The 18080-nt window shown below is 37.1% G+C and overlaps 1 protein-coding gene across 3 annotated transcripts in view; it reads right to left on the reverse strand.

Annotated features, from left to right (window-relative positions):
* alpha-Man-IIa (alpha-mannosidase 2) overlaps window positions 1–18080 on the reverse strand; it is a 69198-nt gene that overhangs the window by 43409 nt on the left and 7709 nt on the right. For all 3 annotated transcript variants that reach the window (XM_022075269.2, XM_022075273.2, XM_022075271.2), the window contains 6 exons: window positions 15537–15684; window positions 13937–14108; window positions 12240–12380; window positions 8395–8555; window positions 7324–7510; window positions 5847–6024 (listed from right to left, as the gene is read on the reverse strand). In XM_022075269.2, the coding sequence (XP_021930961.1) occupies window positions 5847–6024; window positions 7324–7510; window positions 8395–8555; window positions 12240–12380; window positions 13937–14108; window positions 15537–15684 (987 nt within the window). The remainder of the gene's footprint in view (window positions 1–5846; window positions 6025–7323; window positions 7511–8394; window positions 8556–12239; window positions 12381–13936; window positions 14109–15536; window positions 15685–18080) is intronic.

Raw genomic sequence — 18080 nt, forward strand, 5'->3', positions numbered from 1 at the left:
ATGCACACACACACACACACACACACACACACACAGATATATACTTATGGAAAAGGGATAAAACAATAATAAATAAACATAGCTTATGATTACACGATTAACAATTTATTTCGACTGAATTTGAAAGCTGAATGATTCATACCGATACGGAACAATTTAATTGGTTAGTTTGCCAGGTAGTTTCTCTCCCTAGGTCCTCTGAGAATCCATAACATTAGGAAAGAGATAAAAGAGAGGATTAAGAGATTGGGGAAAAAACAAAAAGCTCAATGGCATGTGCACCTGCAATATAGGACATGTTCTATTCAAACAAGGCAGCAGTATAGCGAAATCATTCTGCCCTCCCCCACCATGGGAAACCATTTAGATCACTAAACATTTGCCCTCATGAGCTGGCATAGCTCAGTCAGTATAGTGACTGGCTACGTACTGGACTACCAGGGTTTGATTCCCGATGGAGGCAGAGGATTTTTCCTCCAGCCTCTGCATCCAGACTGGTTCTGGGGCCCACCCAGCCTCCTATCCAATGGTTATGGGGTCTTTTCTGGGGGTAAAGCGCAGCCAGTGCATGATGCTGACCACTCATCATATCTAGTGCTGAGGTCAAGCACGAGTAGGAGCTATACCTCCTCTTCCTGCAAGTGCCTACATGGCGTATAGTGGGATAGCTTTACTTTTCTTTACTTTACTTTTACATAAATTTGCCCTGATACTTTTGAGGAATTTTCTGTATAAAAAAGATGTAAATGGCAGCGTAAAATTAGGAATTTAGAATTGGAATTGGTAGGGAAGGTACAGTAGTAATAAGGAATAGGTATAGTAAATCAGTAGTGTAATGAGTTTGAGTGTATCTTAATAAGATCTATAGGTTTTTTATTTGCATAGAAATTTTGCATATAATTAGTCATTATGAGAAGATACACGCAATTTGCTTTGAACTTCGTGTTATGTAGGTGCTATCTTGGACAGATACAAACGGAAACCAAATATGGCCAACTTTTAATAAAGATCCCAATATATAGAACTTAATTAAAATTCAATCAGTGGTTTCAGGTCCTTCCAGGGAAGCTACTAATCACTAAGCTGGTAAGAAAAGTCCACTTTTATGTAGCCCAAGGACTCATTATCATGCTCATAACAACCCACAAATGGGACCTATCTTCAACCAGCTAAATCCAGACCACACACTCACATACTATTTCCTTAAGATCCATCTACATACTATCCTCCCATCTATGCTCAAGTCTCACGTGGTCTCTTCCCATCAGATTTTCTGATTAAATGTCTGTATATCCCAACTATTAAGTGTTTGTCTGTCAATTTCAACATAAATAAAACTCAGCTCCACAAAGCAAACAATTATTGCACCTTTTTCCACAAGTAACATTTATAAGAAACAGCTTTTTGCCAAGAAATAAGTCATAAATTAGGTAATAATTCATGTGCCTGTCCTTATTACAATATAAAAATTGGAAGTCTGCAAAGAATTATTAGAGAGGCCAACATAAAAATTTGTATTTCAGACTCTTTCTATGCACCACCTGTCTTTGTTCCTGCATACCACTTTAATCCTAATAGGTCTAAACATATCTATGGGACATGTTGGCACTTCCGGTGAGCAAATATTAGTGGCACTTGATTTGGCTGAGAAGAGACAGTGCTGAGTGAACTACTGCACTGACACTCTGAAAATATTTTGAGTTCTAACCTCTCTCAAAATCTGGCATGCTAGCATGTGCTTACTGTCTGAAGTAACTGAATACTTTATATACCAATCAGCATGTGTGCAGTGATTGAAGCTGACTGGCTGTCAAGGGTATGTGACAGTAGAGATAAAGAAATGTCAAAAACTCAGCCACCAACATTCCTGTTGGTCAGTACAGTACCTTGGTAACCAATAAAACTTCAAGTTATAATACAATATTAATTTTATTAAATATTTCAGATAATTTTCTTAACCATAAATGAAGAATAGAACAGAACTCTTGTGCATTGCATCTAGATTAAACAAAGGACAACTGACCCAAGTCTGCACAGAGTACACTCTGCAGTATACATACATCATTATTACATTCCATGGATTCATAAGATAGTCACAAGACAACAGGATGTGGAAAAAGTCATAATAATAATACAATACATACCAGGTGATTCAAAAAGGACTTTACAACTTTAAAAGTGTATAGAAATTCATTCAGAAGGCTTACAGAATCGGTTGAGGTGTCATTTTGTAGCAAAACAAATCAAGTTTGACTCACGTTGTGCTGTAGTACCGAATTCCGTCACCACGAGCGCAAGCGGCAGTGCATTTGAAAATGGCTCGAAAATTTTCTCATACCACAGTTAGACGAAGATGACCAAAAAGGACGCATTCACTTCCAGCAAGACAGCGCACCACCTCACAGAAGTCCGGGATTTCCTCAATAACCGTTTCCCAGGTCGGTGGATTGGTCGAACAGGGTTGATAGCATGGCCACCTCGTTCTCCAGATTTGACACCTCTCAATTTTTTCTTATGGGGTTTCATTAAAGATCGTGTGTATGTTCCACCCTTACCTGCCAATCTCACTGAGCTCAAAGCTCGAATCACCGCCGCAGTTGCAGAAGCGACACCGGATATGCTGGATCGTGTTTGGCAAGAAATTGATTTCAGGTGGGATGTCTGCAGTATCACCAATGACAATCACATCGAACCAAAATGACTGTTTGAGGTAAAACTTGATTAGTTTTGCTACAAAATGACACCTCAACCGGTTTACTATTTTAATATATATTTATACGATTATTTATTTATTTATTTCCTATGTCAATTCATACTCATTCCAAGAAAATAATTAAACATTAATTCCACAGATAAATATAACGTCTGACTACAATAAGCAACTTACCATGAAAATGGAAAACTACAAACAGAACTACGGATCATTATAATATATTGCATTAAATATCTAATAGTTTTTAAAATATTTTAAATTGATAAAAACCTGAAGACGACGGTATTACCCGTCGAAACATGTCGTTTTAATAAAAAGCGCTAAAAAATATAATGTAAAATCGTATTTACGATTAAGAGCGCTAATATAATATTTTACACAATAAAATGTTTTAATATTATATAATTTTTTACAACACCAATAAACTTCAAACGTTTGTGTATAGACTGTACAAAATAAATATATTTAATCAAACACAAACATGACACATATAAGATACAAAAAGAAAATAATTTATCACTTATTTGTAAACAACAGAAATTCATCGACAGAGTAAAAGGAGTGTGTGATTAAGTATCTTTTTAATGCTACATTAAATTGTGCCTTTTTATTTACAAGACTTGTGAGACTTAATGGTAGACTGTTCAAAATTTTGATCCCTGCATAATATGCACTCTTTTGAAAGCATGAGAGGTTCGCAGCTGATATACGAGGGGCGTCCCAAAAGTAAGTTTCCCACTCGTCCCACAGCTAGCAAACCTTATATTGAGCGAAGCGACTGTGTGTACGTGATAGAGCAATGACGTAGCATGGCGCATGCACTAACGGCACTTCCCGCGTTCTCACAGTAGCATCGTTACAGCTGTTGAAGATGGAGGTTCTTATTCCAGCTCCCGCCGACTGTGAAGTGCGGTCAGTGATAACGCTAGGCCGCGCACGGCTCGACGGACAGCAAGTCTCCTGCAGGAGTTCAGCTGGGAGATGTTTAATCATTCACCCTACAGCCCGGACCTCGCTCCCAGTGATTTCCATCTTTTCCTACACCTCAAGAAATTCCTGTCCGGTCAGCGTCAGCGTTTTGAGAATGACAGAGAGGCGGAGATGGTTGTCACACAGTGGTTCCAATCCCAGGCGGCAGACTTCTACGACACAGGTATTCAAAAGTTGGTCCCACGGTATGACCAATGTCTCAATTCCGGTGGCGAATATGTTGAAAAATAGCTGGACACTTGCTGTATCTGTTGCAATAAATATTTCCATGAAATTGTGTTTTGTTTCTGTAAACGGCCCCAGGGAAACTTACTTTTGGGACGCGCCTCGTATGAAGCTGATTTTGATTCCTTGTGTTGACACTGTGTACAATATAACACTTCTCATATCAGGAAGCAAAAAGATGTGTTCTACCCAAATCAGCTAACACCAAACAATCTCTTATTCTGAGATTCCTGTCATGATTCTATCTGTTCTCAAGCCCACCAAATCTGATTTGGCTACTGCCCATGTTTTTTCTCCACTTTCTGCTGACCTTGAACACCAGTATTGGAAATTGGTGTCAACTGCTCTCACAAAACCACAGAATTATCACTGCATAAATACTCAATTTGTTTCTATCTGGTAATACAGCAGACCCATCTCATCCATGGATTTTCACACTGAGTTTTGCTTATTTGTGTAGAAATTATAGTGGTACTATTCGTGTATCACAGCACAAGTCTCCTGCTCTTTCACAGTCACTCTTATGCATGTGGGGAGTAATACATAACAACCTGCATCTGCCCACTTGTCTCAGTAGCTATGCAGATATTGTGCCACACCAAGTAAACTTTTATGTACTTTTTGCAATTTTTAGAAATGTTTGTTGTTCTTGTGTTCAACCACCCTGCCAACTTTCAGCCAGAAATTCTGTCATCCCAATAAACACTTTTTTTTACAGAAAATTGTTTTCTGGACATTATCCATCATCCAAGATTATATAAAATCAATAAAAACTATGACATTTCGGAGATGAGAGTCTATTATGACATTCCTCATCATGCAATTTTCTTCATGTTTTTGTTGCTTCTTCTCTCTCAGGTTGAAGTACTGTTGTTAGAATACTGTTCTCAAATCCTCACTTCTGTTACAACAATGCAGTGTTATCCCACAAAATCCCCCTTATGCAAACAATACAAAGCCACATACAGATAAACCTCGATTTACGCTGGGGATGCATTCCTGGACGAACTGGCGTAAATTGAAACTCTTTTTATAATGTAAATCAATGGGAAGTCAATGACATGCGTTTCCGGCACCCAAATATTGACGACTTAAGTTCCTCAAAAATTAACTTCGCCTTATCCGTGATAGCAATTTCAGTCAAGGGAATGTTTTTTCGATTCATGTCATCCACCCATAGCGACAGTAATTTCTCCATTCTTTCTAAAAATTTACTTCTGTTATAACTCACTTGCATTGCACTTACTCTCGTAGCCTGTTGCATTGACTGTTTTATTTTATATGAATTTTTCATTATAGTAGTCACAGTGGAAGGAGGCAACTTCATACTTCTGCACACATTACGACGGGTATCACCACCTTCTATTCTACACATTACGTCCATCTTATCTTCTAACGCAATAGACCTACGCAACTTTTTAGCAACACATTCACTTCTTTTACCAGACATGGTGGCTCTTCTACAATTTATAAATATAAAACAGTTGCTACTGCAGAATAGTGGTCGAACAACAACACAAACACGTTTAGCACACAGTTTTCATCATATTCATTGTGTCAACAAGAAGCAAACTGAGCGCATATTTCCTTACTCCCGTATCAGGCTGAACGCAAATGACCCACCCTGAAGAGTGACTAACGCTCATGTGACTTGTGCAATGTTGGAGGATTTTTAGGAGATTATCTCACAACTACTTAGCAATGAGTGCATGTATTTATAATTTTTATTCAAAATCAGCGATGTAAGAATTACCATTTAGTATAAGAATCAATATGAGTAACATTGTAAAACGTTATAAATAATAGTAAAATATATTTTTTCATTTTCTGACTTGCTGGTTTTAAAAGCGGTTATTCCGAATCGGCGCAAATCGAGGTTTACCTGTACAGCAACATAACAAGTAAAGCACTCACATACCTCAACGTACAGATGAGGCTTGCTGTTCCAGTAATCAAATATCTTTTGGTAGTTATTGTACTGAGCATCCCATTCTGATGCATGGTCATATCGGAAGTCATCACCAAGTGGTGCAAGAATGACATTAGTTCGGTATAGCTGTGCTTTCTTGCGATACTGTTCTAGCAGCATCCCAGCTCTGAAAGAAATTAATTGCACTTTTTAAGATCAACATAAATAATAGTGTTCAGGGGAGTTTGAGTGAAAAGTTGTCAAAAGTCCATAAATTTCTTGTTATAAGAGCCATGTAAAAATAGTCAATAGTAAAGACAATGGAAACTACAGATCAAGTGATTAAAGTAGCCTCATTATGTGCAGGAAAACATGTCTCACAGCACATAACCTCAGCTCTGGATGCATGTCTATCATGTTTGTAACTGATAAAACTACCTGATTTTAAAGAGGACAAGTCTGGATGCCGTAAACAGTAGTGTGGGATTTCAATATGCATAAAATCTGACAGTATGCAAGGGGAAATAAATTTTGCATAACATGGGAATAACAGTATTTATTCAGTATAATTATAATAAAGGTAAACTGATCTGTCATATGTAAACAAATTTATAATAAAAACAACAGAATTTAAGCCAATTAAACTTTACTGTCTTTCAGTACAAAAATGTAGCACAGAGAAAAACCTTTAAGCAAACATTCTGTATAAGCTATGTCTGCACTGCATCCAACTACATTCAGCAATATTTTAGTCACAATAGATTGTCTGGATGCACAAATACTGAATGTTAAAATAAATAATAACAAAAACAATGATAACTAAACATATAATTGTTTTCTATACCTACAAACACAATTTTTTACATTACTTTGACAATTTTAATTTTAGTATACACAAAACACACAATGTAACACAAATGTGTTTAACACACTCATAACAGGAATCATAATATTATGTTTTACATAATCATGTCCCACAGCCCAGAATTGTAACATAAGTCCTGATGCATTTCATATTTCTGCTTTTTTTATATTGACACATGCAATCAATAGCATGATGATTAGCTGCACCATGTTCCAGATATCAAATAGATGCTTCTACATTTTGTTTCTACCAAAGGAGGAATTGAAATTTAATTCTGAACTTACATATCTAACAAAGTAGTCTTTGAAAAATGGACATGTCATATTTTTCTCCTTTGTTGTAATTTTTTTTCCAGTACTTTGTTTTCAACTCCATGATAGTATTTCCAAGAATATCTATGCAGCTGAATGCTACCAGATGGTGCTAAAACCCAAACAACCATCTAAAATTATATGCATGGTATCCTCAGAAATGTCAATAGGAATTACAAACACCATGAAAAAGTCACTCAAAACATGAGGCCCTTGTGAACTTTTAAATATGAATGCATGTGATATACAGAAAAACATGTTTATGGCATGGTTTATAAAATGCCATACTTAATGCAACAATTTAGCTTACCTGTGAGCCACATTCTGTTCTTTGATGACCTGTGGTGGAACTTTCCATGGACATGAGATGCCAAAACCTGGTAACCGTCGGAAGTCAAACTGACAGCAAATTTTGGGGTCTGGCCCACATGTATGTGGTATATCATAACTGTAGAATGGCATCATGTGTGTAAAGAGATCCGTAGAACCATTACCATCTGGAATACAGTCAACAGTTCATATTCTCTAACAAAGTACTACTAAGTTCTAATCAAAGAGTTAATATTCATAGGAAGTAGGATTGCTGGCACTTTTTACCAGATGAGGCTCTAAAAACCACAGTAAATCTTTTAACTCTGTAGTGTAGTGTCCTCATCAAGAAATTTCCTGCTTTTATGGAAATGAATGTTCATCAGAGTGGTCATGGAAGCCTAGTAATGGACCCTATTTATCCAGATGAATTCATGTAATACCTTCATCCACTTTAATATTATCCTCTTATTTATATCTAGGTCTCCCAAGTGCTCCCGCCTCTTAGGTCTTCTTCACCAAAACTTTGTACTCATATATACTTGTTATTTCCACAATTTGTGGATATGGCCCTCCCATTCTATTCTTACTGAGATAACCACCTTAAACAGGAAGTAGACAAAGAACAAACATTGTAATGCTCCTGTTTATTCAATTCAGTCCACAGTGTTTTGCATAAGGCTGAACTGTTAAAATGTAAACAAACAAAACTGTAACAACATCATCATAACTTTTTAATACAATTACAACTTACCAGCATTGGGTCACATGACTTTTCATTCATCCCACAGCTGTACAGAAAATTTCACGTAAGGGTGTTATGTGGAAAAGAGGCAGGGAAATTAAATAGGGAAAAATTGTATTCATATATTCATTCCTCATACCCATCCTTCCTTGCTTTTAATGCATTTTGTACCTTTATATACTTTAGAAATACTTCTAAAAATGCATTCACAAAACAGAACATTCTGCCATCTAATGCCATTACTGAGAACTTGGTCAGTTATGCAATTCATATACACATAATCAGTGTCCTATTAGAACACAGATATTTCAATTTGAATCATCTTACCCCACAGCTGTCTCCATCGGAATTCAAGGTTCTTGTTGTGTGCAAGGTACTTCTTCACAGAATAGTGGACTCGCTGAATAAGCAGATTCTCAAGGCCCATTCTCTTTAACAGATATGCCATTGTGGGTGACTGTCCAAATGGATCTATGGACCAACTATTTCTGCAATGAATAACCACAACTGTTTTGCAGACTACAACAAAAAACACAGTCATCAGGACTGAAAGTTTTAAATTTCATAACAATGAATTTGAAATTCATGTCCATCAAACAGGTCAATTTATTTCCTCTATCAGATAATGTTAAATAAAGAGCAACTATACACCTTAAACAGGACTAAAATGTCACACAGTGACAGACTTTTAAAAGTAGTAAAACAAAGAGACTGAATTCATTTCAAGTACTGTACCAAATTCACGCAAGCCACGGGAGTATGGGGTGGGGGGTTTAAAGCAAAAGAATTCAATTTTTCTCTTTCTTTGATAATGTGAATCAAATGTGAGTTAGTGGAATAAATTTCTACTTCTTTACTGGTTTCTGGCCAAACTTCATCTTACAGCTAACATATTAGTTTATAATCCAAACTCACAACTTTGCCAGTAGGTGATGACCTTCAATTAATTTTGCAGATTAAGAATCAGGAAACTATAACTGTTAGAGACAGCATTCCACACTATGCAATATATTATATAATATATTATTATATCTACTCCTTATGAGTCACTGTTATGTCTACGCTGTGAGACCCTCAGTGCCAGCATGCCCCATGTCTGCCTTGAGCCAATCACCCTTTACAGACCTACTTTAGCCAGATTTGTACACTATGTGCATGAACTATGTTTGGTACATAGCACTTGCACTTACATGCAGTTTTATATTACCATTTTCTTCTGTTTATAAAAATAGTCCATTTTATACAGAATGTCATATATTGTATTTCTATCATTATATATGAACACAAACTGTACAGTTATTATGAAACACATTAAATTAATGACTTTTTCTTAAACCCTGACTAGAATGATACAGTTTATTACTTTACAATATATAATCAAAACTACTAAAGATAAGAAATGATTAACCATTAGATAACCAATAAAAACATTATAAACTTAAAATTCCTTGGTTGTCATCTTTTGACTATGCTTCTTAATGGCCTATTCAGGTGATCCACATGGACTTAGCACTCCTTGATTAGCCATACTGGAGAGCCCACTTTCTTCTGACCTTGTCTCATAGCTACAGAGTGGCACCCTCCTGGTTACTGCCCTAATATAACTTGCCAAACCTTGATGAAGATGAGTACAATGATGGATCTGATTGAAGACTATGAAACTGGTCAGACTGCTTTGTGTAAAGAGGACTGGGAGAAATGCCAGATGTACCCATTCCAGTATATGCATAAGATGGACCAGAAATCTCTTCCTCACTTAGTGTAGACCACCCACTCAGATATGTCCAAGTGCACTAAGTACTTTACATTTATACCCAGCAGGCACTTGACCCTTGCCTTCTTATGATACCAGCCATGTATTCCCCATCTCAAAACTTTTTAAGGGTCCAATTAATGCCATTCTCGTGACTCCATCCCCCAGTAATAGTATCAACAGTTTAATGAAGGGGGAATATTTTAAAATTACTTCAGATGGGAAAATTAAGTTACTAATGTGGAAATAAATCTATATTAAGTCTTAAATAAGGTCTTTTACATGCAGTACCTGCAAATTTTGTCACTTTATGTAATGAGCCTTTAAATATCTGCACAGTCCTATCAGCCACCTACTGCTCTCTGGATAACAAGCTAGTGAGTACAAAAGCTGTAAATCATTGGACATATACCAGGTAACTAACTGAGCCAAATTAAAGGGTGAACTACTGTCTCACAGAACTATATTTGGGGTCCCAAATGTTCCTATAAGATTATTTAACCACACATTCACTACTGCAGAACCTTACCTTGACATTACCCATACTTCAGTTATTAATAAGTGTCTACAAAGATAAAAATCTTATGTCCTTGGGATTCCATAAAGTCTATCTGTATTCTCTGTCAAGGTTTTTTGTTGTCTCAATTCCTTACATCTGCTATCATTAGACAGTGACTGGCATCGTACACACTCTCTGATCAGACAAACTATACTGTTACCACTGCCTGGCCACTAAACATAAAACCAGGCTAGCAAACTTGGTATGAACTATTCCTGCATGACCTTGGCACAATAGATCCTATGCCTCTGCTCCCATAGTATGCAGAATAACAGTTTGGTAGTCTTTTAACACACAACCAACTATCAACTCATTACATACCACATAATATTGAACACAGCTGCATCACTTTCAACTTAGAGGCCAGACTGACTTAATGCATCCCTTAATTTCCTGTAGTTCTTCAGCTAAGTTTGCATACTCTTAAACTGACAGGAATACAGGTGCTTCTTTACAGAAGGCCCTATCATATACTGGACTTTCTTCGGGGCATGAAGTTTGTAATGGTAACCAAGAAACCGCATCGGCATTAGCTATTTCACACACTTTTCTGCAGAATATTAAAAAATTAAACAAATGTCAGATTTTTTTCAGAATTTAAAATAAGATGTAACAGCCACTCACCCGATATTAAAACAAATTCATGAACAAACAAACACTTCTAGAATGTTTCAATTACAAAAATTAGGTCATAAACACTTTTTATTTTAACCTACTCAAATGCATTTAGTTTTCAATCCTATGCCCTTCCATTCATGAGCAATGTGCAGTATATATTTCAAGTGCACAGCCTGTGTGTTAGGAACACAACCCCCCTGTTGGTGAAGTACTACTACACAGCCTTTATAAATGGATGTATGAGGTGCGATCAGAGAGTTTCCAGACTGCGCCTATAAAAACCTGTACACTTATCTCAGGTATTAAATTCATCCATCACCCTCGAAGTAGTTCCCCTGGGAGTGAAAACAACGATCCCAGCGCCGCTGCCAAGCCTGGAAGCATCCCTGGAAATCTTTCTTTGTCAGCCTGTCAAGCACCATCTGTGATTCTGCCTGAATCGCTTCTATCGTCTCAAATCTCCTTCCCTTTAGCTGAATTTTCATCTTTGGGAAGAGGAAGAAGTCACACGGAGCTAAATCCGGCGAATAAGGAGGGTGCAGGATGACGGCCATGGTGTTTGAGGCCAAAAACTGCCGAACTTTGAGGGCGGTGTGCGCTGACGCGTTGTCATGATGCGTCGCATGTGGAGTTCTTCCTTTAGAATCAGCTGACAGGTCCCATAGCCTATCCCAACAATGTCGCACAAGTCGTTGATGGTACAACGTCGATCTTCGTGAATGGCCTGCCGAATCTTCGTAACATTTTCGGGCGTTGTGCTCGAAGATGGTCGTCCAGAACGCTCGTCATCATCGACAGAGGTTCAGCCATTTTTAAAACGTGAATGCCACACAAAAGTTTGTGCACGACCCATTGCGGACTCCCCAAATGCTTGCTTTAGCATTTCATAGGTTTCCGTAGCTGTTTTGGCGAGTCTTTGGCAAAATTTGATTTGTTCATGAAAATCCGCCATTCCGAAATTGCAGGAGGGTCGGTGTAATGCACTACCAAAACGCCCGTAACTAAGAAACAAATGCTAATTCGATGATGCCGGCTGGCACACTGATTCATTATGAATGTAGGCCGCACCCCCTAGCGGCAGAAGCTCGTACTACATCCGGTTCGCCCTCTATTGACACAGTCTTGAAACTTTCCGATCGCACCTCGTATATATATATATTTATATATATTTGAATCAATCTCTCACTGGATTAATTTAAATACCACATAAAATAAAAAAACTGAGAACTACTATCAATATACCTGGGTTTAAACTCAAGTTGGCTCAATAACCACTGATGGCCCTCCATCATTTGTAGCAGCATTGAGAAGTAATGTGTATTTGCTTCATCGTTCATTACCCAACCACCTGTTACTATCTCCAACTGCCCATCAGATACAAGCCTGTAAATCAATACAAAGGTAATTTTAAATATTTTCTTGTATAAGGAATCTAGTACACTTATATTCTGCACAAATACTTTCTCACTGTCGTCCTTCATCTCATAAAAATTATGTGCACACATGCAGTAACACTGCCATACTGTAAAACTTATGGTGCTTTACAGGAGCAATGACAACTGACATATTAGTAGACAATATTATTACATGAACTTGTAAGAAGAGGGGTAAAATTGTCTGAGGAGTTGTAACAAAGTTATATGTACATTCCATATTTTTTAATACAGTGAAACCTCTATCCATCGTTCCCGGAACTATCGTTTTCCCGGATGCATCGTCCGTTTTGTTCGGTCCCGAATACATCCCATATAAAATAATGTTACATTTTCCCGCTTCTATCGTTCCTCGAACTATCGTTTTATCGCATCGATCGTTCAAAAATCTTAGTCCCGGCCCACAATTTTCCCGCAATGATCGTTTCTGAGAATTTAAAATGCTGGGTTTTGAGATAAATTAATACCGAAAGACGCACAATGTTTTTGGAATACACAGTAGTGGTAACCTGTTATGTCGCCCAACCAGCACATTCTTTTGGAATGAGGGTCAGCGGTGCAGGGGTGATAGTTGGAGTGAATGGCGGTGCTCATTGTCAGAAATTTTACGATTTTAATTAGGGTGCACTCATATTTCGTTCCAGCGATGCCAGATGGCATGTGCAGTGTGAATTTCTTCACAAATGCTTTTATTACAAGTACAAAGGAAAGGCTGGCGGCACTTTTCATTCTTCTGGTTCATCTCGTTTCCAGCGGTTCAGGGTCTTCTACAGCTACGTTTCGTTGAGTTCGGCAGTAATAGTATTTCCATTCTTCCTGTTATTGTCCGCAAAGGGGGTTGGAGTGGTGAGGAAGACAAAGACGACGAATGCGAGCCCGAAGCTTTGCCGAGTTTTGCCGAAGCACACGCTGCATTGGCGAAAGTGAAGTCGTTCTTTTATGCGCTTAATATTAGTGAACGTGACGAGGAAAACATTTTGAACGTGGAAAGTGCTCTGTTTGGTCTAAAACGTAAAGTTTCGACAAACCAGTTGTCCATTAAAGACTTTTTTGGTAAAAAGAAGTAACTTTGAAAGAGAAACATTGTTTTTTTTAAATTTTTAATGCTTTCCCGCATCTATCGTTTTCCCGCATTCATCGTTTTTATTTCCCACCCCCGCTGAAAACGATGCATCGAGGTTTCACTGTATTCTCAATTTCCTGCTGATTTCAATAGACCATTCTCACATAACCTATTATTTCTATAATCTGATGGGCTGATATATATTTGGATATGTAGAATGTAGTTAGAAATTGTCTTCAAGTGTAAATTTGTAGAGTTATAATCTGTAATCAGATTTTAGGCGTCCATTGTTAACCACTGGACTGTATAATTTCTTACCATTATTCATGTTTTATGCCCCACTGTCTAAAATGGGCCATTCCCTTATTATTAATCATAATTCTGGATGAAACATTTGTACATACATACAATTTATGGAGCAGGGAAAGCAGGCTACTACTCACTTCTTCACCTGCTCCTTTGTCTCTATGGGAATCTCATCCCACCACAGAGAGAAGAAGGATATCTCTGCCCAGATGAACTTGCGTCGTGGATCTTCAGAGAGTTTGTTAACCATGTTGTTTAGAATGTTACGTGTCTGACTGTGATAATAGTCTTCAAATGTTTTTATCCAGCCTGATGGATCATAATCAAAGCAATGTTAAATGTGCAACACATTACTGTATTTCATACTTGGCAAGTACAAAGTATAACTTAAAGGCCTAGCACAAATGTAAGCATGAGTTCAGACACCAGAAAATAAAAGGAATATTAACATAAAAAAGGGCCCAAAGAAATAACCTTGCTAGATAAAAACTTTTTATTTCTGAAATTCCTGATGTGTGCCATATTTTCATGCTTCCCCTCCATGCACAGAGCAACACTAAAGGGTTTTGATGATGGTAGTTTACACTTAAAATTATTCATTGTCAGGAATTTTTCCATCGTCTGTTCTTTAAAACCACGACATTTCGGAGGCTGGTTCTGTCTTCGAAACATCATAGTTTTAAAGAACAGACGATGGAAAAAGTCCTGACAATGAATACATTTTAACAATGAGCTGCAGACACAAGACAGGAAGAGGATGGCATGCTTGCCAAGAACACAGCACAGTGAGATAAGCTTCTGGCAATGCACATAAGTTTTAACAGCACTAATATTAACAGTGATTCAATTTACAATGTCCAAAATTTGTGCCTCTGGATTTTCAATGCCATTCATTTTATTAATGCTATCCAAATGGCAAAAAAAAGGCTGATTATAAAAAGTGCTTTAACAGTGTGGCTGTATCAGTGCTGAAAATGATAATAATTCATGCAAATGGCAACATCTAGAGCACTTGCTATGAAACTTCTGCTCCAGGTACAGAGAAGAACCATCCAAAGTAAATGCCATGTAGAAATTCAAAAAGATATTGAATACAAACATACACAAGAGATGGACATAAACAGGGAAGAACTGAGGAGCATTCGGGGGAAAAAGTAGTTCTATAATAGGCTTCAGCCAGAGCATGACATACAGCATTTTCAATAAAACTTTCCTTTAAAAGAACTTCTGAATCAAATACAAAGCCACGGTTCACAAAAAGTTTTTTTGTCTTTTTTTGGTTTTGTGTTTCTTTTTTGTCTGTTCCTTATCTTATTAGATTCCAACTTAATTTTTAAGCTCTACAGTCATGGCTATGAATGCACACTAATTAAAAATGGCCTTCATCTTATAAAAAACTACCTATCTAATTTTTATCTAGTATACAATTAAGGTTGAGACTTGTGTCACTAAAACCATTATATAGGCTGCAGTTAAAAATGATAAGACTCACTACCATACAGGGATCCAGTAACCTTTATCAATAGGTTTACATGCTACAATCAAGATCATGACTACAAACATGGCCATCTTCTGGTTTTAGCAGTGTTTAGTCTGGTTGAAGTTTAGCAACATTTCAACAAACTCAGAAGACTGCCATCTTTGTATTCACCACCATGGGAACCTCAAATACTACCAAGATCATGACTGAATTTAATGTAACAAGCATCTGTTATTGAGAGCACAGATGTGTGATACCTGGATCATTGTGAGAGTGTGGAACTACAAACACTTTCAGCTTGTTGTGCTTGTCCCATTCCTGCCCACTGATTTCCACATTCCAGCCCTGTTTCCAAGCTCCACCATCAATGTTGTCAAACTTGAGTTCCTTATACACATCCAGCATCTATTACAAAAAGCAATGCAGTCATTACATAAATTACACAAAACCACACGGCATAGTACTGGAAAGCAAAACTTTCGATATTATGGGTACAGTCAAGGTCTCACATTTACTGTCTGTGTCAATTACCTTGGTGATTTTACAGAAGGGAGGCTAAGAGGGAGAGATCTCAAAGACCCTCAATCTATGTTCCTCTCTCAAACTGAGAGACCAAGTTTCATACCCATGCAGCACAAATGGGAAAATTGCGCTTTTGTATATTTTAATCTTCAGTTTTTTTTAAATGAGGCCAAAAGATTTTTGACTGGATGACAGCAAGCATTCTCTGAATTTAATCTGCTCTTGATTTCACCATGAATGTCTTGTTAGTGTCATCTCCAAGTACTTCAATTCTGTTACATTTTTGAGCAATTCATTAGCTAACCTTATTTTCTGGTTCTGTCCTGAATTCTGATGTGGAGACATGATCATATACTTTGTCTTTTCTGAATTTATTTCTAAACCAACATCCCTACTAGCCCTCAAGAGTGTTTGTGTGTTTGCTTTTATAGTATTTATATTATCACCCAACAGATTATTATTATCAGCACAGACAAAAAGGCGATGTGTCATATTCAATTCCAAATCCTAATGGCATATTTTAAGGAAAAACTGAAAAGCAGCAGTAACAGATCATCTCCCTGTTCCATGCCATTCTGAATAGGATCTGTATCAGTCCACATTTTGATTAGTCTGACTACCTTCTTAGATATGCCAAATTCAAATAAAATACTGTAAAGAGCTTCTCTTTTAACTGAGACATATGCTTTCTTGAAGTCTATAAATAGTGGATGGACTGTCCCATTGTACTCCCACTTCTTCTCTAGTATCTGGAAAATGTAAAAAATTTGATCAGTTGTAGATCTGTTATGACAGAACCCATACTGTTGATCCCCAATAATTTAATTTGAATATGCATTCAGCCTTACCAGAAAAATAAAAATTTAGTAGGCAGATGCTAAGAGGGAGATTCCTCAATAATTATTACAATCAGTCATCACCCTTCTTATGAACTGGTACAACAATAGATTCCTTCCACTACAGTGGCATTTTGTCTTTATTCCATATACAGCAAATAAGTTTGTGTATCTTGGAATGCAACATTTTGCTTCCTGCATCGATCAATTTGGCCAGAATCTGATGAGCACACAGGGATTTATACCCTTTCAACTTCTCAATAGCAGTCTCCACTTTGATAAGGCTAGGTTCTGGCTCAGTCATATGTATATCTATCTGTGTAATACCATAAACCCAGTGGAAATTTAACACCTGGTTAAAGACATTTTTCTACCTATTCCAAATGCTGTGGGGATCTGCGAGCAGATAAAAAATTGTCATCTTAAATGACTAGGTTGGTAACCTTACATAAGTTCATTTATAACTCTGTATAAAGTTCTAATATTTTGTTTCTGTAATTAGTTTCAAGTTCATTAATTTTGTTTTTCAGGTATTCCCTTTAGAAGCCAGGATAGCTCAGTCAGTATAGAAACTACAGTATAGTAGCTACTGGCTGGAGTTCGATCCCAACAGGGGCAGAGGATTTTTCTTCTAGCCTCTGCATCCAGACCAGCTCCGGGGCCCACCCTGCCTCCTATAAATGGGTACCAGTGTCAATTCCTGGGGGTAAAGCATAACAAGGGTGTGATGCTGACCACTCACCCCCACCTAGTGCCAAGAGATCTACATGGTATGTAGTGGGACTGCTTTACTTTACTTTAGGTATTACCTTTCTTTCTTCCTAAATGTTCTACTGGTTTCATGTCATAAATTTTGCAGATTATCTCCACTAATTTGGCTTGAGTTTTTCAACCATTATAATTTAACCTGCTCCTGTTTGTCTATTAATTTTGGGCACCCATCATCAAAGCATAATGTGAGCAAACACTGAATTGCAAAATATTTCTGTAGAATAATGTTGCTGCACAAACCAAACCATAAGCTGAGACAAAATCACTAATGTGAAGTGTTGATGCAAAGTAAACTGATGCAGATAACAGAAACACAAAGATCAAGAATTCTCTTAGGTACAGGCACAAAAAATAATCTCTATAAGCTCAGTCTCCTAAATGTTATTCATGAAACTCATCAGACAGCAAAATAATTCTACTTAGCTTAAATATACAGAACACTATGGTAGTGTATCAGAAGTAACAAATGTAGTTGCTGCATACCTAATCAGCATGTATGTAAACATTAATACAGACTGATATTGCACCCATAAATCAATTACAAACCAAATCACAAACTTTTCAATGAGCTTCATACACCATTATTAGATTATAACTCTACAGAAATAATACAAAATCTTTCAAATTTCACATATATAAGAAAGACAACACCAAATTTTAAACCCACATTTT

This window comes from Zootermopsis nevadensis, unplaced genomic scaffold, assembly GCF_977971745.1.
Source record: "Zootermopsis nevadensis isolate Lab colony 2312 unplaced genomic scaffold, Znev_1.0 Znev_ptg000029l, whole genome shotgun sequence".
NCBI lineage: Eukaryota > Metazoa > Arthropoda > Insecta > Blattodea > Termopsidae > Zootermopsis > Zootermopsis nevadensis.